General features: G+C 59.6%; 1 protein-coding gene across 10 annotated transcripts in view; it reads right to left on the minus strand.

Annotated features, from left to right (window-relative positions):
* LOC137761764 (cyclin-dependent kinase 11B) overlaps nt 1–17,966 on the minus strand; it is a 39,877-nt gene that overhangs the window by 15,558 nt on the left and 6,353 nt on the right. For 3 of the 10 annotated variants that reach the window (XM_068538685.1, XM_068538679.1, XM_068538684.1), the window contains exons 2-9: nt 13,134–13,370; nt 12,968–13,032; nt 12,744–12,879; nt 12,406–12,533; nt 10,643–10,763; nt 9,194–9,247; nt 8,828–8,900; nt 7,604–7,749 (exon numbers count right to left, since the gene is read on the minus strand). In XM_068538685.1, coding sequence (XP_068394786.1) covers nt 7,604–7,749; nt 8,828–8,900; nt 9,194–9,247; nt 10,643–10,763; nt 12,406–12,533; nt 12,744–12,879; nt 12,968–12,974 — 665 coding nt within the window. In that variant the 5' untranslated portion in view covers nt 12,975–13,032; nt 13,134–13,370. Of the gene's footprint in view, nt 1–1,001; nt 1,081–5,684; nt 6,013–7,603; nt 7,750–8,827; nt 8,901–9,193; nt 9,248–10,642; nt 10,764–12,405; nt 12,534–12,743; nt 12,880–12,967; nt 13,371–13,674; nt 13,693–13,881; nt 15,163–17,966 lie in introns of those variants that run through there. The other 7 variants (XM_068538680.1, XM_068538683.1, XM_068538681.1 and 4 more) reach the window with 5 other exon arrangements.

Consider the following 17,966-nt stretch of genomic DNA (forward strand, 5'->3'; position numbering starts at 1 on the left):
TAAAAAAAAAAAAAAGATTGATGGGCTCTGGAAAATGACCACTTGGATTCCAATCTCTTTGCTGTCATTCCTGTGCTGTACAGGGCTAGTTACTTCATCTCAGCTTACCATTCCGTAAACGGTAAGAAAACCCCCTATATGACAGCATCAATGGGGATTAAACGAGATCACCCAGGTAAAGCTCGTAGCTCAGTACCTGGCACTCACCAAGCACTGTTTTTGCCGTCAGAAGGATTTATTAGAAAGACAACCTGGCGGCTTCCCTGATGGCGCAGTGGTTAAGAATCCGCCTGCCAATGCAGGGGACACGGGTTCGAGCCCTGGTCCGGGAAGATCCCACATGCCGTGGAGCTACTAAGCCCGTGCGCCACAACTAGTGAGGCCGCGAGCCACAACTACTGAGCCCGTGTGCTGCAACTACTGAAGCCCGCGCGCCTAGAGCCCGTGCTCCGCAACAAGAGAAGCCACCGCAGTGAGAAGCCCGCGCACCGCAAAGATGAGTAGCCCCGCTCGCCGCAACTAGAGAAAAGCCCGCACGCGGCAACGAAGGGCCAACACAGACAAAAATAAATTAATAAATAAATAAAATAAATTTAAAAAAAAAAAAAAGAAAGACGACCTGGGCTGCGTGGGCCACTGGCCCACCGGACGGCTGCAGCCCCAGCACGGGAGACGGGGAGGCCTGGGTGGTTGCTCCGAGAGCGCGCTCGCAGACCAGGGCGCGGGTTCCCGGTGCTTGGGGTTCAGTCCCGCTAGCCCGGGGTTCGGCCCGGCAGAAGCTGGCTCGGGGAGCTCCTGGGCCCGCCGCCTCCTCCATTCCGAGTTCCGCGCCGGGCGAGATGGCCGAGGAGGCGGGGAGTGTCGCCCGCCCCGGTCCACGCGCCCGAGGCCCGCCGGGATCCGAGAGTTTAGGTGAGCCGGCCGCGCCCCCCTCAACCCCGCCCCGCCCCGCCCGGCCCGGCCCGACCCGGCCCGGCCCGGCCCGGCCCGCCGCCACTCACCCCTACGCCGCCGCCGCCGCCGGACCCGGAGCCTGAGAAGAAACCGCCCGGCGCGCGCCAGGAGCGTCGTCACTTCCTGCGTCGGCGCGGGCTGATGACGACCGAGGCCGGGTCCCGGCCGGTCCTGCCCCCCCCCGTCCCCCCGTCCCCCCGTCCCCCCGTCCCCCAGCCGCCGACAGCAGACCTGCGCAGAGTGCTGGGCGCGCTAGCGCGTCATTACGGGCCTCGGCGCCGACTGCTGACGGCGCCCGGGGTGCCGGGGCGGGGCGAGTCCCTGCGGGCAGCTCGGGTTCGGGGGAAGTCCGGGCCTGGCCTGGTCGGGTGCCCGGTGCTGCGCCCTTTCTCCCCGTCCCCGTGACCGCGACCCCGGCGGTGGCGCGGTGGACTCCGAATCTTGCCTACGGAAGACTTCCCGCCAGACCGGGGCGGGGAGAGCGGTTGCCACGGGGTTTTAAGCTGTGCTAAGGCGGGGGAGGGGGGCCCTCAAAGTCCGTGCACTCAGGTTCTCCTGCGAAGGGTTTTAAAGACCCTCATGGTGAGGTGCGGCCTCTAACCTGTTGAGGCTCTTAGAATGAAGTTCTCTTCCCTGGCTCCAGTTACTCTGCGGACCTTGGTGGTCACAGAAAACTGGCAGTTCAACCTCGAGAACCTCCGGAAAGAGAACGGTAAACGAATACCCACATTCACTGGACCTGAAATGGAAAATGTAGAAAAATGCGACAGGAAATTGGGGCACAGAAAGGGCGGTGGAATTGGAATTCTTTCTCTTCCCGGAAAGAAATGTTTACTTTCTGTACCCAAGCGCTTGTTTTGCTTCCTGAGTTTTTGGTGACGGGAAAAAACCATTTATTTTACTCCCTTCACGCTGAAAAGGGGTGAAGGCAATAAGAACCCACCCTTGTTCATTTCAGTAGCGCGAACGCTGGGGAGTTACACAAGGAAGAAAAAGTACACGCTGAACATTTATTTTACTTTTGCATAACAAGAGTCCTAGATAGTTGCTACCATGGTGGCTTAATTTAGACAAAAATTTACCAGGGGGCATCCACAGGATTCACTGTACAGCATCCATGTATTACCATAGCAGAATTAACAGTGACAATTATTTAACCACCATTTTCTAGAAAGAATTCATCTAATCACATAAATACTGAAATAGGTGAAATACAAAACACTATAGACATTTTGCACAATGTACTTTTAGTTCTCCGCAGTTTTGTTTGGTATAAAGCACGTATAATTTGGTTCTGATATAGACAACTACTGATATAATTTTCAAGTTTTTCAGTGTGGGAAAGTCACTCTCACTGTGGCCCTCTGCAACGTGGTGCCCACAACACTGCCCTGGGCGGGTGCAGACACTACTCACACATCTGCAGTCTAGAAATAGCACATCAGCTGAATGCCAGTTTTCCTCTGATGAAAACTGGGGGAAAAAAAACCCCAAAAAACCAAAGACTTTGCCAATTAGAACAGTTTCCAACTCAGTTTGGACATCTAGGCATGGAGCCAGTGGCCATCAAACTCAGAATCTCAGCCCTCAGGAGAAGAGGAGGAGATAACGACAGAGACAGCAAACTGGAAGGTTTTGCACCCTGAGCTGCAGGGCGAGTAAGCCAAGCGATGGTCAGCACGACCTCATGACTCTGCTCTCGGCTCCTCAGCCGGGATAGAGAAATAGGCAGACTCTTCAGGGGAGCTGGGACGTTCTTATTTATAAACTAAGAAAACAAAGAGGTCCCAACCAGGGCATGTACGTGTTTTGGAAAAGAACAGAGCCCTGAGCACAATGTTGGTCAAAGGCAAAAAGAGAGGAGAGTTTCTACCTGTAATAACAACCTTGTTTAATTTTTCCGACCCAGGGGAACAGTGAAAATACTTTCAGGCATCAGGAAGCACAGCCCCTGGACAGATGTAAAAAGACATGTTGCATTTCTTTGATCCCCTCTGGCCCGTCTATAAATGACCATCCATGGGACAGTCAGCGCCGCACAGGAGGGAAAGCCCACCAGTTTGGGGAAAGTATTTCAAGGGCCGGTGACGAGCACGGCTCCATGTGGATGATATTCCTCGTGCAGCAATTTTTTACTGTTTGATTCACAAATTAAAGACACATTTTGGATTGTGCAAGAGTATTCTCAGCTTTCCAAGGCAGATGATTTTAATGCTGATATGCAGGAAATTATGACTATCAGAATTCTTTTTTAAAAAAGCCTTTTTTATGCCACTCAGTAGTGGAAATTTCCTTGAAAGCCAGAGATCTCTACATCTCTAAGTATCAGTGTAAGTAAGCAGATGACCAGATTCAGAAGCCTGGTTCAAGCGTTTGTTTACAAAGGCACGGACAACGACCAAAGACACAGGAGGAACGGACCCAACGTAACACACGACACCCAGTGTCAACACTGGTACGAGCACGCCTGCGATGGTTCAGTGAAAAGAACATCCTAAAAAACTACTAAACAAAGTTAATTAAAAAACGTGTCTGTACGGTTATTAAACAAATGCCATTGCCAGGCTGCGGGTTTTGACTCTCGGCGCAGGGCTGTCCCGGAAACGCCCAACATGTGGACGACTTAGGGGTGGAGATGCAGACAGAATGCAGCTGCAGCACGTGTTCTGTGGTCTCCCACCCGGGATGAGGAGAAGTCTCAAAAGCAGCTTTGCTAGAAATTGCCTCATTTACTAATAATTTAGGAAAATCTTTCTTGGTCCTAATATCTAGAAAATCAAAACAGGATGAGAGTGGAGGGAGGGGCACGTCCACGGGAGGCAGGGACCCAGGTCCCTAACAACACTCGGACACAGGCGGCTGGCACCTGACCACACTCAGATGACAGTCTGCCGTGGGCGACCACAGATGTGCCCCTTCTGTTCACGTCTCACCATCAGCCGTGGGCACAGTGGCCACAGTCTGAGCGCAGAGGCAGCAGCCCCAGGGAAACGGTGCTTTCTCTCTGGTCCTCACAGATCAATGCACCAGCCGGCCACCCCAGCTACCGCCAAAGAATCCTCTTTAGTTTTGTTTTGGGGGGAAGCAGAAAAAGAGGAAAGGGATAAAACCTGGGAAAGTCACACGAGCAACCCCTGCACAGCGAAGGTGCGTGTGACCCGCCGTCCTCTGGAGCAGGAGGTCAGCTTCGTAAAAAGGTTGTTTGTAGTTTAAAAGGCCTCATTTTAATCCATCATCATTACAAGCTTTTTAAAGTTAGCAGAACTTAATGAGATGTAGTTATTGCTCTTTGTTTCCAAGAGATTTGCTCTCCAGGAGGGGCTATTTTATATTTTCCAGTTGAGAAGCCAACTGGAAAACCAGAGAAGCAATCAGGGAGCCCAGGCCCCGAACAGCTGGGACTGTTGCCTGAGACTCAGGGAGCGATTTGTGCCTTCGGGTGGCTCTGTCCGCAGGCTGGCTGGAGATGGCCGGGTGGCCAGCCTGCGGCCCCGAGTAGGGCTGCACCCGACAAGCCCCAGAGCTCGAGCCTGGTGGGAGGGAGGGGGCTGCGTCCCGATCCGAAATCCCAACAGGCTGCGAGGCAAGGGGTGAAGCGAGGGGTGGAGCCTCAGCCCACCACAGGCCTCAAACACCTGGCCATCCGTCTGTCTGCTCTGGAGGAGGAGGGCCGGCCCGGGCCGCGGGTCTGACTGTGGTTTACCTGGCATACACGATGCGTTCCAGAAGCCACCTATGCCTGTGTTTCCTTTTAAAAACCTACACTGTCATTTTAAACGCAGCATAACAAAAACTGTAAATATTCCACACTCGTCCTGCTCATCATTCACGAGTGAAAATCCTCAAAGCCTCGTTGATGAGACAAGGCAAGGCTCCTGACCAGCTGAGTGGGGACGCGTGCTCCCCGGGGGCGCTCCGAACAGCCTGCCTCTCAACCAGGGGAGCAGAAGGGACAGGAGCCCCCTCCCTGAGCCAAACACCGCGGGGCGCTGCCCGCAGCCTCGGGCTGGAAACCACGTCTGGGCTTCTGGGGACGCCCCGGCTGCAGGTGAGGGCTGGACCTTCAGGAGGCGAGAAGCTCAGCGCAGCAGGCACGGAAAAGGGTGGGGCCGCCTTCGCTCCGCGAGTGACCTTCCCTAAGTGGTGCTGATGCGGGCAGCTCCGCCTCGGGCGGGAGGCAGGGAGGCCGGGAGGCCGGGAGGCCGGGGCCGGACACTCCATCCTCAGGAGCAGGGAACCCCGGTCTCTGCACCCCAGCTGTCCCCTCTCCGCTCTGTGCCCCGATGCCGTGGCCTCCGTGTCCGGGCAGTGGGGCAGCCTGTCTGAGCCCAGCGGACAGACTCCCTGACGGCCGAGGAGCCGGACGTACCTCCGGTGGCCGCCGATGGCTGGCGTGGGGAAGCGGGTTCTTTCCGCCGGCTACAAGCGGGGAGGGCGGCCGCTGGCACCTGGCTGCAGCCCCGGCTTCGCAGCTGTCCCCAGCGGTCGTCACCCACAGAGGAGTCGGGGCCTGGCCTGGCTGCAGGGGGTGCGCAGAGGCCGCCGGGAGGAGGTTCTCGCGTGGCTCGGCAACGGCTCAGTGGCAGCTGTGGTCTGCGCCCCAGCGGCTGACATCTGGGAGCCCGATTCGAGCTCCCCCAGCTCTGACCGAACGTCCCAGAAAAGAGCGGGAAAGGCTGCCCACCTGCACCTCCCACACCCGGACCGTGACCCGTGGAGCCGGAGGCCCCACGCCTGCCGTCCAGGGAGCGGGAGGGGCGAAGGGGGTGCCCCGCTGGCGAGGAGGGGCGTGGTGCGCGGCACCCCTGAGGCTGCGGGGCTCAGTGGTGTGGCCGGGGGTCCGGGGGGAGCAGCGGCTCCGGGCTGCCGTCCGGGGACTGGCTGGTGGCCGCAGCCAGGCTCTGCATGGCCTCCCGCTGCTGCTGCTTGGCCTTGTTGTAGAGCAGGACTCCGGCTGTCACCAGCACGGTGCCCACGGCTGACAGGCTGGTGACCCTGTTGCCGAAAACGATGACGCTGAGCCAGATGGACAGGGCGTGCTTGACGGTGCTGGCGACACTGAGGGAGAGGACAGCGGAGAGGTCGGCGGGGGCCGAAGGCGTCGCCGCTAACCCCACTCTTTCGTGCTGGGGTCCTTCCTACTAGGAAAAAGGTCACCGAGAAGTAGCGACACTTCCAACAAAAAGCCGAGTCCCATCTTCACACTCAGCATTTTGCCTTATTTTGCTTGGTCCTTTTTTTGACGGAAATATTTCTAAGTAAATTATAGACATCATGACATTTGATCCCTCAGTGCTGCAGCATGCTCTCCACAGAACGAGGGAGGTTCCTCTGAGAGCGCCTGAGAGAACCGATCATTAGGGAGAGGATCTGGGAAGTGACACAGCCCTGCTCCGCCACTGCTGGGACCTCATGAAGATAAAGTGAACACGACAGGGCTTGTCTCCTGGGCTGCCACTGCGGACAACTTAAACTTAATTTTTGTACTTTTCTACCTAAAGCTATTTTCTTTATAAAAAGAACTGGTTTGGGGACCGTCCTCGTGGCCCAGTGGTTAAGACTCCGCACTTCCAATGCAGGGGGCCCAGGTTTGATCCCTGGTCGGGGAACTAGATCCCATATCCCGTACAGCAGCCAAAAAAAATTTTTTTAATAAAATAAAAAGAACCGGTCTTCTGTTTTCTGCCTTTTTTTGAACCGTCACTAACAATCACTGAAAAGCAAAGTTTCAGGGGTATGTGGATATAATTCCTGGTCCTAAATGGAAACAGGACCGTATGACAGACTGTGACAGCGAGAGCTTCAGGAGACCTCAGCAATCAATCTGCCCTCGAGGGCCGTGCAGGCAGCTCCCCTCCGGGACTCGGGCAGAGGGCACGTGCACCCCAGGAGGCCCAAGGGCAGCGACGCACCTGCTGCCATCACTTCTGGGTACAATTCCGCTCTCCAGTGACAGTTCTGAAGTTAAAGGACAAAGGCCCGTTGGCCTCTACGACAACGTGACGGGCAGACCCGCTGACATCACTGCATGGATTTCCAGGCCTGCTGGCAACCTCGGCCGATTCCTTTCTATTTGTTACTGAAAAGGCTCCGGTGTCAAATCACGCTTTCGCTAAGTCCGCCCACTTAGAGAGAAGAAGCCTGTGAGACCTGAGCTCAGTGCTAAGTTACCAGCAGGGAGCCGACGGCCACGTGTGGCTGCTCAAGTGTGAACTGATTAAAGTTAGAGAAATGTCAGACGTTGGTTCCTCGTGGCACCTGGCATGCCGCAGGCGCTCAGGAGCACACGTGGCCTGCGGCTCCCACCCCGGGCGGCCCAGAAGCGGGACAATCCGTCGTCCCGGGAGATTCCACGGACAGTGCTGTTTCGGGCAGAAGTACACTCACACGACTCCAAGGGTTTCTGCTTCTGCACAGAATCCCAGTGCGGATTCCCCTAAAGATCTGCTTCCCAGACTTTCCTGTTCACGTTTCAAACGGCACCAATACAGAACGGCCTAGTAATTACGACCCGTGACCACAGCGATCGCTACATTTGTGATTCCACAACCACGAACACCTCTTATGAAACGTCCAGATGGCAAGCGTTCCCCTCTGCACGTGACCCTAACCTGGAGGCACTTCATCTCTTGGGAGGTGCGGCCCTTACCTGAAGGTCACGGGGGAGATCCTCCCCATGAGGGCGTAGGCCGTGACGCTCTGCAGGTGGAACAGGACGCCGTCCGCCAGCAGCAGCAGCAGCACGTCCTGGCTGTAGCGGAAGCTCCTCCCGCTCCTCCCGATCACCGGCAAGTCCTGCACCAGAGCCAGAGGGACGCCCGCGGTGCTGACACCCAGACCCCAGCCCAGGGTCCAGCCACACGCTGGAGCCCGGCCGTAGGACAGGACAGCCCAGCTCCACTTGTGTTAAAAAGAGAGGTCTGCGTAGACGCGCACCTGTGCTTCTGTAGGACTGACGGGATCCCACGACACGCGTGAGCACAGGAGCGTGTTTGTGCCCACGCAGACACGTCTGGGAAGCAGCTCCACTTGGAGCGGGCCTGGGAGGGGCTGGGGGACATACTGCCCTCTGTTTCATAAGCTTCTGCCCTGGGCCTTGTTCAATGGCGGTCACGATGTTTTTAAATAACAGTAGTAATAAAAAACAAGTGCGGGGGGGCTTCCCTGGTGGCGCAGTGGTTAAGAATCCGCCTGCCAATGCAGGGGACACGGGTTCGAGCCCTGGTCCGGGAAGATCCCGCATGCCGCAGAGCAACTAAGCCCATGAGCCACAACTACTGAGCCTGTGCTCTAGAGCCCGCAAGCCACAGCTACTGGGCCTGTGTGCCACAACTACTGAGCCCACATGCTGCAACTACTGAGCCCACACGCCTAGAGCCCGTGCTCCGCAACAAGAGAAGCCACCGCAATGAGAAGCCCGCGCACCGCAATGAAGAGTAGCCCCTGCTCGCCGCAACTAGAGAAAGCCCGCGCGCAGCAACGAAGACCCAACACAGCCAAAAATGAATAAACAAACAAATAAATTAAAAAAAAAAAAAAGTGCAGGAATTCCCTGGCGGTCCAGTGGTTAAAACTCGGCACTTTCACTGCCATGGCCCGGGTTCAATCCCTGGTCGGGGAACTAAGATCCCACAAGCCCTGAGGTGCGGCCAAAACACAACAAAAAGTGCACCTAAAAACCCTCACAGCAAAGTTTCCGGGAGCCGCTGGCTGCAGCTTGGCCCCCGTGGGCACCGGACCCACACAGGACCCGCACGGGTTTGCTTCGCTCAGTCCCCCCCACCCCCCTGGGCGCGTGGCGGCCTCTGCGTGTTCAGCACGCCCGGCGCCCGGGGCTCGCCCCGACCTGGGAAGGCGCCAGCGCCGGACTCACCATGAAGAAGATCCAGGCCGGGACGAGCATGGCCACGGCTGCCGCGCTGGTGTAGAACTGCAGCTCCGCGGCCCTGCGGGGACAGGCGCCTGATCCTCTCCCCGCCTCGCCCCCGCCCTCGCCCTCCACGGAGCCAGGGTGCCCCAGTTTATTTATCTCCTCCCAGATGATACGGACGGCCGGGCCTGACAGGCGACCCACCGGCCACGGGACGGTGACAGGCAGCCTCAAACGAGCCGCCCAAGGGGCAGTTGGAAGCAGGTGGGGTTTTCTCCCAAGTTTCAACAAGGTTCTTTTAAAGGCACCATGAAACGGGAGGGGTCAGGGCACCGGGTGGTCTGGCCTCCATGGAGCAGTGACACTTACGAGAACCTATATTTGTCCCCGCTGAGGAGCTTTTTGGAGAAAACGTTCTGCAAACTAGAACAAAGGAAAGAAGAGGTTACGAGAGGTCAGATGGCACCTCACAGGGTCGAAGTGCCACGTCCTCCGGAAACAGGGACACACGGTAGCTCCTTGGGGATGGCCCTGGCGTCTGCTGTGAGCCGTGCTGAGCTGCCCCTTTCACAGATGGGTAACCTGAGGTCTCGGAGGCTGAGAACGTGCCTGAGGTTACCCAGCTCTGCTCGGCAGCGGCCACGGGACAGACAGTGTGAGCACGGGAAGACCCTGGGGAAAAAACAGAGACAAAACTGCTGGCCGGGGGGCTTCCCTGGTGGCGCAGTGGTTGAGAATCTGCCTGCTAATGCGGGGGACACGGCTTCGAGCCCTGGTCTGGGAAGATCCCACATGCCACGGAGCAACTGGGCCCGTGAGCCACAACTGCTGAGCCTGCAAGTCTGGAGCCTGTGCCCCGCAACGGGAGGGACCGCGATAGTGAGAGGCCCGCGCACCGCCACGAAGAGTGGTCCCTGCACCACGATAAAGAGCGGCCCCCGCTTGCCGCAACTAGAGGAAGCCCTCGCGCGAAACAAAGACCCAACACAGCTAAAAAGAAAGAAAGAAAGAAAGAAAGAAAGTAGCTATTAAAAAAAAAGAGATAGCCTGTGCAAGGGCGGGGATGGGGTGGGTAGGGCCAGCTCTCCAAGCACCGAGCAGAAGGGGAGAGTTGAAAAAACAAACAAAAGCAAAAAACTGCTGGCCGGGAAGGCCCGCCGTGGCCCAGGGGAAGACCAGACAGCGTCCAGCTTCCCTGGAACCAGAGGGCCCAGCACTCTGAAGAACGACACTGCTCCCTGGACACCGGGTGCACAGACGCTCTGGCCAAGGGGACCCACACCAGAGCAACGAGCCCGCTGCAGAGGTTACAGGCCCCGGGCCCCTCCTAGGGGTTTACGCCGCAGGCCAGTCAGAAACCTAGAGGGAGACCCGTGTGACGATGTCTCCCGCAGATTTAAGTCATGAGGCCTGGAGCGTCTGCAGGTGAGCGAGGAGGCTTCTGGAGACCATCCTGCGCTCGGAGTTAACAGGCGAGATGCAAACTATGACGTGAGCTGGACTGTGTTTCTGGGAAAGGCTGAAGGAAACACAGCAAAGTGTGAGAAATGAAATGAAAGGCGATCTTTCATTTGTACTCAGCTGTATTCTTCAAAGCCTCCAGATGGGCCTGTGTTTCTTCGGAAGTAACGGCAACAAGAAACCCTCGGATACCGCGTTGCTGCTCTTGCCTCTCTTCTCTCAGAAGCGGTGACGCTGAGAGCAGGCTGTGCACAGGTGCCAGCGAGACGGCTCAGCCGCCACTGGGGCGTGACACCCGTCCCCCCTCCCGCGGGACACGGAACCCCACGCGGCACGGGACGCGCCCCTCGGACTCACCAGTCCATGATGTTGGTGGACAAGGCGGCCGAAAACCCCAAGAAGTTGAAGCTCATCTCGGTGGCCGTGCACAGCGCCAGGCCGCCCATGACAGGGATGAGGGAGAGGTTGACCAGCAGCCCTGCGGAGCGACGGCACACAGGGGCCGGGCTGCAGTGCCTCGCAGTGGGCCGGGCTACCCCCCGCCCCGCCCCAGGAGTGCTCTGCACGCTGACTTTGTTCGAGTCTTCTCGCTGCAGGCAAAATATAGCACATGCCTCCCGTCACCCGCTCCAGAGCCAGGCGCCAGGGACACGACAGCCAGAGCCACCAGCTCCAAGCCCTGCTCCCTGCACCCCACCCCCCGACCCCGAAGCCTCATCTGCAAAACGAGTTGGGTGAAGGGTGGTCTCCAGGGAAGGCTGGGAGAGGAGGGAGGCCCCAGACCCTCAGGGTGTCCAGCGCTCCTGCCTTCATTCTGAAATCTAACCAACAGCCTTGACGTGAAGGTAAGGCTAAGTCCATTCGGTGCAACAGAAAATCACGTCATTTTGCACACAGGGCATCCAGCCTCATGTGGTACCTCTGCTTTGATTTCAGACACTGCATTTCATTTACCTTGAAATTCAAAGCAGACGAGGGGACAAGCCTCTCGTGTTCCGCAAAAAGGAGCAGAGGTGCAGCCCTCAGATGACCGTAGCCCCCGCCCCCGCCGAGGACAGCGCTGTCCACACAGCAAACCCACAGGCCCGTGTGGCCCGAGGCCGAGAGCATCGGCATCGGCGTGGGAGGAGGCCTCTGCTGGATGGCGGACCTCACACAGGGGCCACGGCTGGGAGGCCGTCCAGGGGGCAGGCGCCTTCGTGGACTCGGGGCTCTGCCGGGGGTGCCCCACAGGGGGTCACTCCTCTGGGGACCCCAAACCTTGGGGTCCCTCAAGTCCTGGCACCTTCGTCATTCTCCAACGCCTCCCCAACAGACTTCTTTTTGCTAAATTTTGTCAAGATTTCCTAACTGTTCTCAGCAAGACAGCTGGTTTTCTACACACGTATCCGCCACAGCTGGAACCCAAAGTGTGATGTTTTTAAGGCCTTGAGATAAATCCCTTCTGCGTGGTTAAGCCTGATGTGCAGTCAGGCTGTTTCCTGCCGAGTACGACCTTAGGAATTGCTTTTACACTTTGACTCGATTCTGTTTTACCGTCACCTAAGCGTTTGTGCGGCTCCAAGGGCACGTCTGCGAGAAGCCCGGCTGCGCCCTGTCCGTCCTCATCCTCCTCTCTCCCTGAGGCAGGTGCTGCCTTGTTTTACCTTTTTGTCATTTTCCCAGTTGAAGCAAACACGTGTCTCCCTCTGTGAGCGACCCCCACCCCCGGGGTCAAACACGACGTGTCATGTCCACGAGTCTGCACTCTGCTTGTCTTCATGGAACCACACTCTCTAAACGGCTGGCGGGAAAGTCAGGGACGTGCGTGCAGCTGGCAGCGCGTGCCCGCAGCCCAGGTTGGAGATTCATAACAAGTCCCCTCTGCTGAGCTTCGGGGAGCCACAGTGGAGGGCAGGAGGGGGTGCGGAGGAGGGGCCAGTGTGCCTGGCAGATTCCTGGGATGGGCAATGGCACCGAGGTTACCTGCCTGTCACTCCTTCACCCAGCTCCTACCATCCCCCGGCCTCTGAGGCTAAGAAACAACCAGGAGGGAAGCGGAGGGAGCTGAGCTCCAGGGTGACGTGGGTGGGAGCGGCCCCCGGAGGAGCTGGCGGGCCCGGGCGCTGGGGGCTGCTCACCGGTGTGCTCCCCCAGGACGGTCCGGGACAGGATCACAGTGAAGATGGGGGCCGAGCTCTTCACCGTCTCAGCAAAGGACACCGCCACATTTTTCAGGCTGACCAGACCCAAAACCACTGTTGCAAACCTAAGACAGTCAACAGCGTCACAGGGATGAGTTGGCGCATCTGCAGCCACGGGGCAGACCTGGTAGGAGCCCAGAGGGTGCGCACGTCTGCCCCGCCCCCGCCCGGCCCCCTCCCTCCCTCCCAGGATTACCTGATGGTAACAGTCAGCGGGGGAAGGTGTTTTACGTGTAAAAAACTCAGACCCTCAACCAGAAACGTTAGCTGCTTACCTCATGAGACCCACGAACAACATGGTCATGATGAAGTTGGGAGGGTAAGAAAGCCGGGTTTTGTGCTGATACAAACAGCAGGGAACAAATATTTTAACACAGCCGATGAGCGTGGTTGACAGCATCTGCACGGCCCCTGGAGGAGGAGACGGGGGGCGCCAGCTAAGCAGAGGGGCTCCGCCCCGCCGGGAGCTCCATCCCACCGCCAGCGCCCACCGGGGTACCTAGCATGCTGGGCTCCCCTTCCAGCAGGGACAGGATGTACTTGTTGAGAAACAGGGTGCAGAAGCTGAAGAAGAACCAGAGTGTGAGGTAGATGAGGGCGCGGGCACCCCACACGCCCAGGTCCGCCTCGATGACAGTCGTCTCGGTGACGGTGACCGTGAGCACCTGCTCGTCGGGGCCACCTTCGCTCTGGCCAAACGCGATCTTCTCACTCCGGTGGCCGAACACGGGGCCCCAGGCCGGGAGCGGCCGTCCCCCCGGCTTCTCACCGGGGCCCGGAGCCAGCTCTGCCAGGGCCGCGGGCTTAGCGGATGCCGACATCTCAGGGGCGGCGGGCAGCGCAGGGCAGGGACGCGGGGACGGAGGCAGCGGCCATGCGGACGGCACTGGGCGGGGCGCGGGCTGGAGTGGGAAGGAAAGGACGGCGTTGCGTGAGCGGCTAAGGTCCTGCCGAGTTTAATCACCCACTTAGAGTAACTTCAAGACGCAAACTCGGGGTCCTGGCCTTGTTTCCAGCCCCAAAGGAGCGGGCGCCCCGACGGCTCGGACTTCTTTTCCAATAAATTTCTGAGACCAAAGCCTTTACCGGCCTCCGTTCCCTCCCCACACACCTGACCCTCCAGCCAATCCCGGCCCGAACGCCTTCTACAGTACCTGCCAACCCCCGCCTCTTCCAGCCCCGCCCCACCCCCGGGGCGCCCCGCACCCCCCAAGCGGCCGGCCCAGCCTCGAGCTGATCCTCCAGGCTGCCCTCCCGCAGCTCGGCTGAGGCCTGGGGTCTCCGCCCCCACCCCGGAAGTTGTCACAAGTGCTCCGCACCTTCCCACCCACCCTGGGACCAACCAGAGCCGCCGAGGAAGGGGCCCCCTCGCCCCGAGCTCTTCCCACCAGGCTGGCTCTCCCACGCCCTCACCCGACTTCTTAATACTTCATCCAGTGTTTTGAGGTGTCCTTTGTGGGAGGGTTGACCTGCCCCGTCAGAGACTCTGAGTTTCTGTCCCTCCATCGGGTTTCGAGTTCCAACCCCTGCGTTCTTCGCGTTCTATCTGCTACCGTTTCAAACTGGCCCGTTTCTCTCAACTTTCGATTCCTTCTTTGCATCGTCTCTTTCACGGTCTAACCGTTCATCACCCAGGCCCTGACAGTGCGACCCTCAGCCTCTCAGCGGGTCAGCTGCCGCTGGCTCGAGGGGGCTGTCCGCGTGCGCAGATCCTGGGCCGGGGGACCTCCTCCTGGGCTTGAGGGCGGGCCTCGGAGCGGGCGTGGGGACCACCTCAGCGGGTGCCCAGGAGAGGGTGCTGCTCTCTCAACAGACCCACACCTGCTTGGCGCTCAGGCCTGCGGCCACGACTTCTCAGGAGAGACCCCCCCACTCCCTAAGATCACAGGCAAAGTCCAACCCGGTGTCCCCCGTTTGCTGGTGGGTGAGTGCTTCAAGTTCTGGCCCTTCTTTTGTTTTAATTTATTTTTTTGGCCACACTGCACAGCTTGTGGGATCTTAGTTCCCCGACCAGGGATTGAACCCGTGCCCTTGGCGGTGAAAGCGCCGAGTCCTAACCACTGGACCGCCGGGCAAGTCCCAGTTCTGGCTTTAAGCAGCGTCCCAGTGACGACCACCTGCCCAGCTCAGGAGCCCTGGCCACTCCTCCCCAGTGACACCAAACCGGAGTTCCCAGCCCCCTGCCCCCGCCTCTAGGCAGCCAAGCTGGCTGCCTACGTCCTCGCCCCTCCGATGCTGACATTCGGGGGGCGCCCGTCGTGCTTTAACTTAACTTCCAGGCATGCGTGACCCAGGCGGACTTGTGACTCCCCGACCGCACCTGAAGCCAGGCTCCCGGCTGAGCTGCCCCCCGGCTCCCTGTGTCCACCCAGTGCTGTCGGTCACCCCACAAGCTCAGCAGCACCAGCTCCCAGGGGGCCCCCAGGCCTGACGTGCACCCCGACCCTCGGGACACCAGGGCAGCTCCCCAAACGCACCCCAGACCACGACGGATGCACGTAGCCTGCCCGTGGGCCCCCACTGCCCCCGCAATACACACGAGCCCTTTGAGCCCTCCGGGCGCTGACGGGGCCAGATCTCCGCTAACGCCCTGTCCCCCTTCCTCTTCCCAGCCTGGTCCCGCCGTCCTCTCTGGGCCACACCCTGCTGGGAGCTGTACCTCCGTGGGCTGGACCGGCCGTGGCCCAGCGGGGGTGTGGGGAGCCCGTGCTGCCCCCCAGCTGGGAACAGCAGCCCAGCTGCAGGCGGACGGAAAACACAGGAACAAAGCCCGTGCGTGGCTCGGGGTCCCCGAGAGCAGAGAGGTGGCGCCCCACCCCCGGGCCCCTGGCTGACCCCGTCTGGATGCCCAGCCCTGCAGCCGGGCCCCCCCAGGACACAGCTCCCGCCGGCCGCGGGGGCTCTGCCTCTCAAGGGGGCCCCCGTCAGGCCCACCGACGGCGCCAGGCCCCTCTCTCTTCAGGGACCCTGACCCGGGGTTTGTCACACAAGCCCCGCCGCCACCACTGAGGCTCCAAAGCCGAACCTGTTTGTGAGGAATGCTCCAGAAGCCCCCGGGGAGGGTCCCGTCGCCTTTCCTCTCTCTCGGCACAAAACGAGGCTGGAGGCCAGGTGCAGGCGCGTCCCCCCACGCTCTCCACTCGGCTTCCGTCTGGGAAACTCACAGCTTGCCGGGCAGCACGGCCAGCCGGGCCTCCGCCTCCTTCTCTGCAGCTCAAGGAGCTCCAGCCGGACGCCGGAGCTCGCCGCCGAGGCCCGAGGCCCGGGGCGCCCGCTCTCCTTCCTCAACAAGAAGCTGCTTTGAAACCAAGACGGGTCCGTGCAGTTCCACAGCCGCCGCTCACCTGGTGACGGCGCAGTATTTCACTGGATGAACAAGCCACAAGGGACTCATCCCCACTGCTGACCACACCGGGCCCCAGGCCGTCCGCCACGTCCGTCCTGTGTGGGTCGTTCCTCGCTTTCTGCTGGGTCTCCGCCCAGGGGGCACCCACGACCCCCGAGGTCATCGTGCTGAGCTGTACTCTCACCCGCCCTGGGGGTTCTGCCCCGTCTGCCCCGAGGGTGGAGGGTGTTGGAAGCCTCTGAAGAAGCAGAATCCATCACACACACCCCCGCCCAACCAGCACACGAGGCTCCAGCGCCTCCGAAAGGCGCTGTCCCAGGCCGAAAGCAGGTGGCAGCACAGATGCAAACAGATTCAGACCGTAACGGTGGGGATGGGACCTTTCAGGAGTCACCGCAAGTGACAGGGAACAACGTAAGAAAGAGTCAGCAGAGCCCATGGCCGGGGTGGCATGGGGACAGAGCGTCCGTCAGATGGGGTCAACGCGGCACTTTTTTGCCAGCAGCAAAACAAAAGCCAAACAGAACCTACGCACCTGTCGACAGGGACGCAGACGGCAGCGGGTGGGGACGGACGCCCCCAGCGGGCAGAGGGAAGCCACACACGGGCGACGGGCAAACCTTACAGCCGTCGGAAGTGCTGAGGCCGAGTCGCGGAAGGAGACACACGACACAGCGCCACCAGCAGCACTTAGGTGTGTCCAGACACGACGTGTCATTAGAAATAAAAGCACAAAAAGTGCTGTTAAGAGCAAAGAACTGGGAACTCAAGCTGGGGGTGGGTGGGCCTGGGACGGGGGACGCAAGCGGGCAAGCGTGGCAGGCATCGCGCTGTTTGCTAGGCTGTCCCGAAAGCTGAGGATTTATACATGAAAAAGAGCCAGCCCGCACCTGGGGAGACAGATGCCTGTTCAGACCAGAGCCTCCCTGACCGGCTGCCCTTGGTGACCTGGTCTCACGTGGTGCCAGGAGCTTTCTGTGTCCTGCCGCAGGTTCCGGACTGGAAGGCAGCAGGCGCTCCGTCACAGACCAGCACTACTGTCCACTGCGTCCAGAGCAGTGCCCAGGGAGCCCAGGACAGATGCTCAGGCTCCCTCCAGCGCATGACCTCTTCCTGACCATCGACACCCCACAAGCAGCCCACCCAGCCTGGTGACCGAGGACGCGACAGCCAAGGGACAGGCAAACCCCCCGCTTTCACGTGCAGCAGGAGGGGTCGGCAACCTCCGTGTGTGTCGCTTCCGGAAGGAGTCCAAATGCCTCTGGAGTCAGAACAAGGGCTTTGAATGTCTTAAAAAATGAAATCACGGGAATTCCCTGGCGGTCCAGTGGTTGGGACTCGGCACTTTCACTGCAGTGGCCCGGGGTTCAATCCCTGGTCGGGGAACTAAGATCCCACAAGCCACGTGGCCCAGCCCCAAAACAAACAAACAAACAAATGAAATCAACTTCGGAATGGACGGTCCTGTCTTGTTCCTTCTTGACAAGACTCACTAAGTCATACCAGGATTCCTAGTTGTTTGCTTGCTTTTGCTTTGTCAGGCGATGGGGGTCTGAGGCCTGGAGGGCTCCTCCAGAGGCTCCGGGGGTGGGGCTGGGGGGCTGGAATAAGGAGCGGCCACTACAGAGAAGCAGCCGAGACCAGGCAGGGAACGAGGCCCCTGGGCTGTGATGGAGGCCGAGGCGGCAGGGAAAGCAGAGACCCGGGCGGGTGGCCCTCCAGGCCGGACGCCAGAAGACCCTTCTCTGGGGAATTCAACAGGCACAGGATAGACCTTGAAGACAGAAATCAGGGCCCCAAGGAGAGGCCTTGACAGAGAAAGCAGCTGAGCAGCCCCGAGCTTCTGGTCACCCTTCAGTGCCCTGGGAGCTGAGCCAAGGCAGGAGACGGGGCAGGGGGAGCCCAGTGCCCACCGGCAAGCAGGACGTGCTGCTTTAAAAGTCACCAGAACAGGGTCCCTGGGGATCAAGACCAGGGTGGCAGAAGTGGAAATCTCACCAGGGGCCCCGGGCTCCCAAGAAGATCCGACTCAGGACAGGACTTGACGTGGAGGCTCCGAAGACCCCCAGAAGCACACAGGGGGCTCGAGGTGGCGGGCATCAAGGATGCAGCCACCAAGGTGACCTGGGGTCCTGCTTCTGGACACAGCCCA

This window comes from Eschrichtius robustus, chromosome 3 (assembly GCF_028021215.1).
Source record: "Eschrichtius robustus isolate mEscRob2 chromosome 3, mEscRob2.pri, whole genome shotgun sequence".
NCBI lineage: Eukaryota > Metazoa > Chordata > Mammalia > Artiodactyla > Eschrichtiidae > Eschrichtius > Eschrichtius robustus.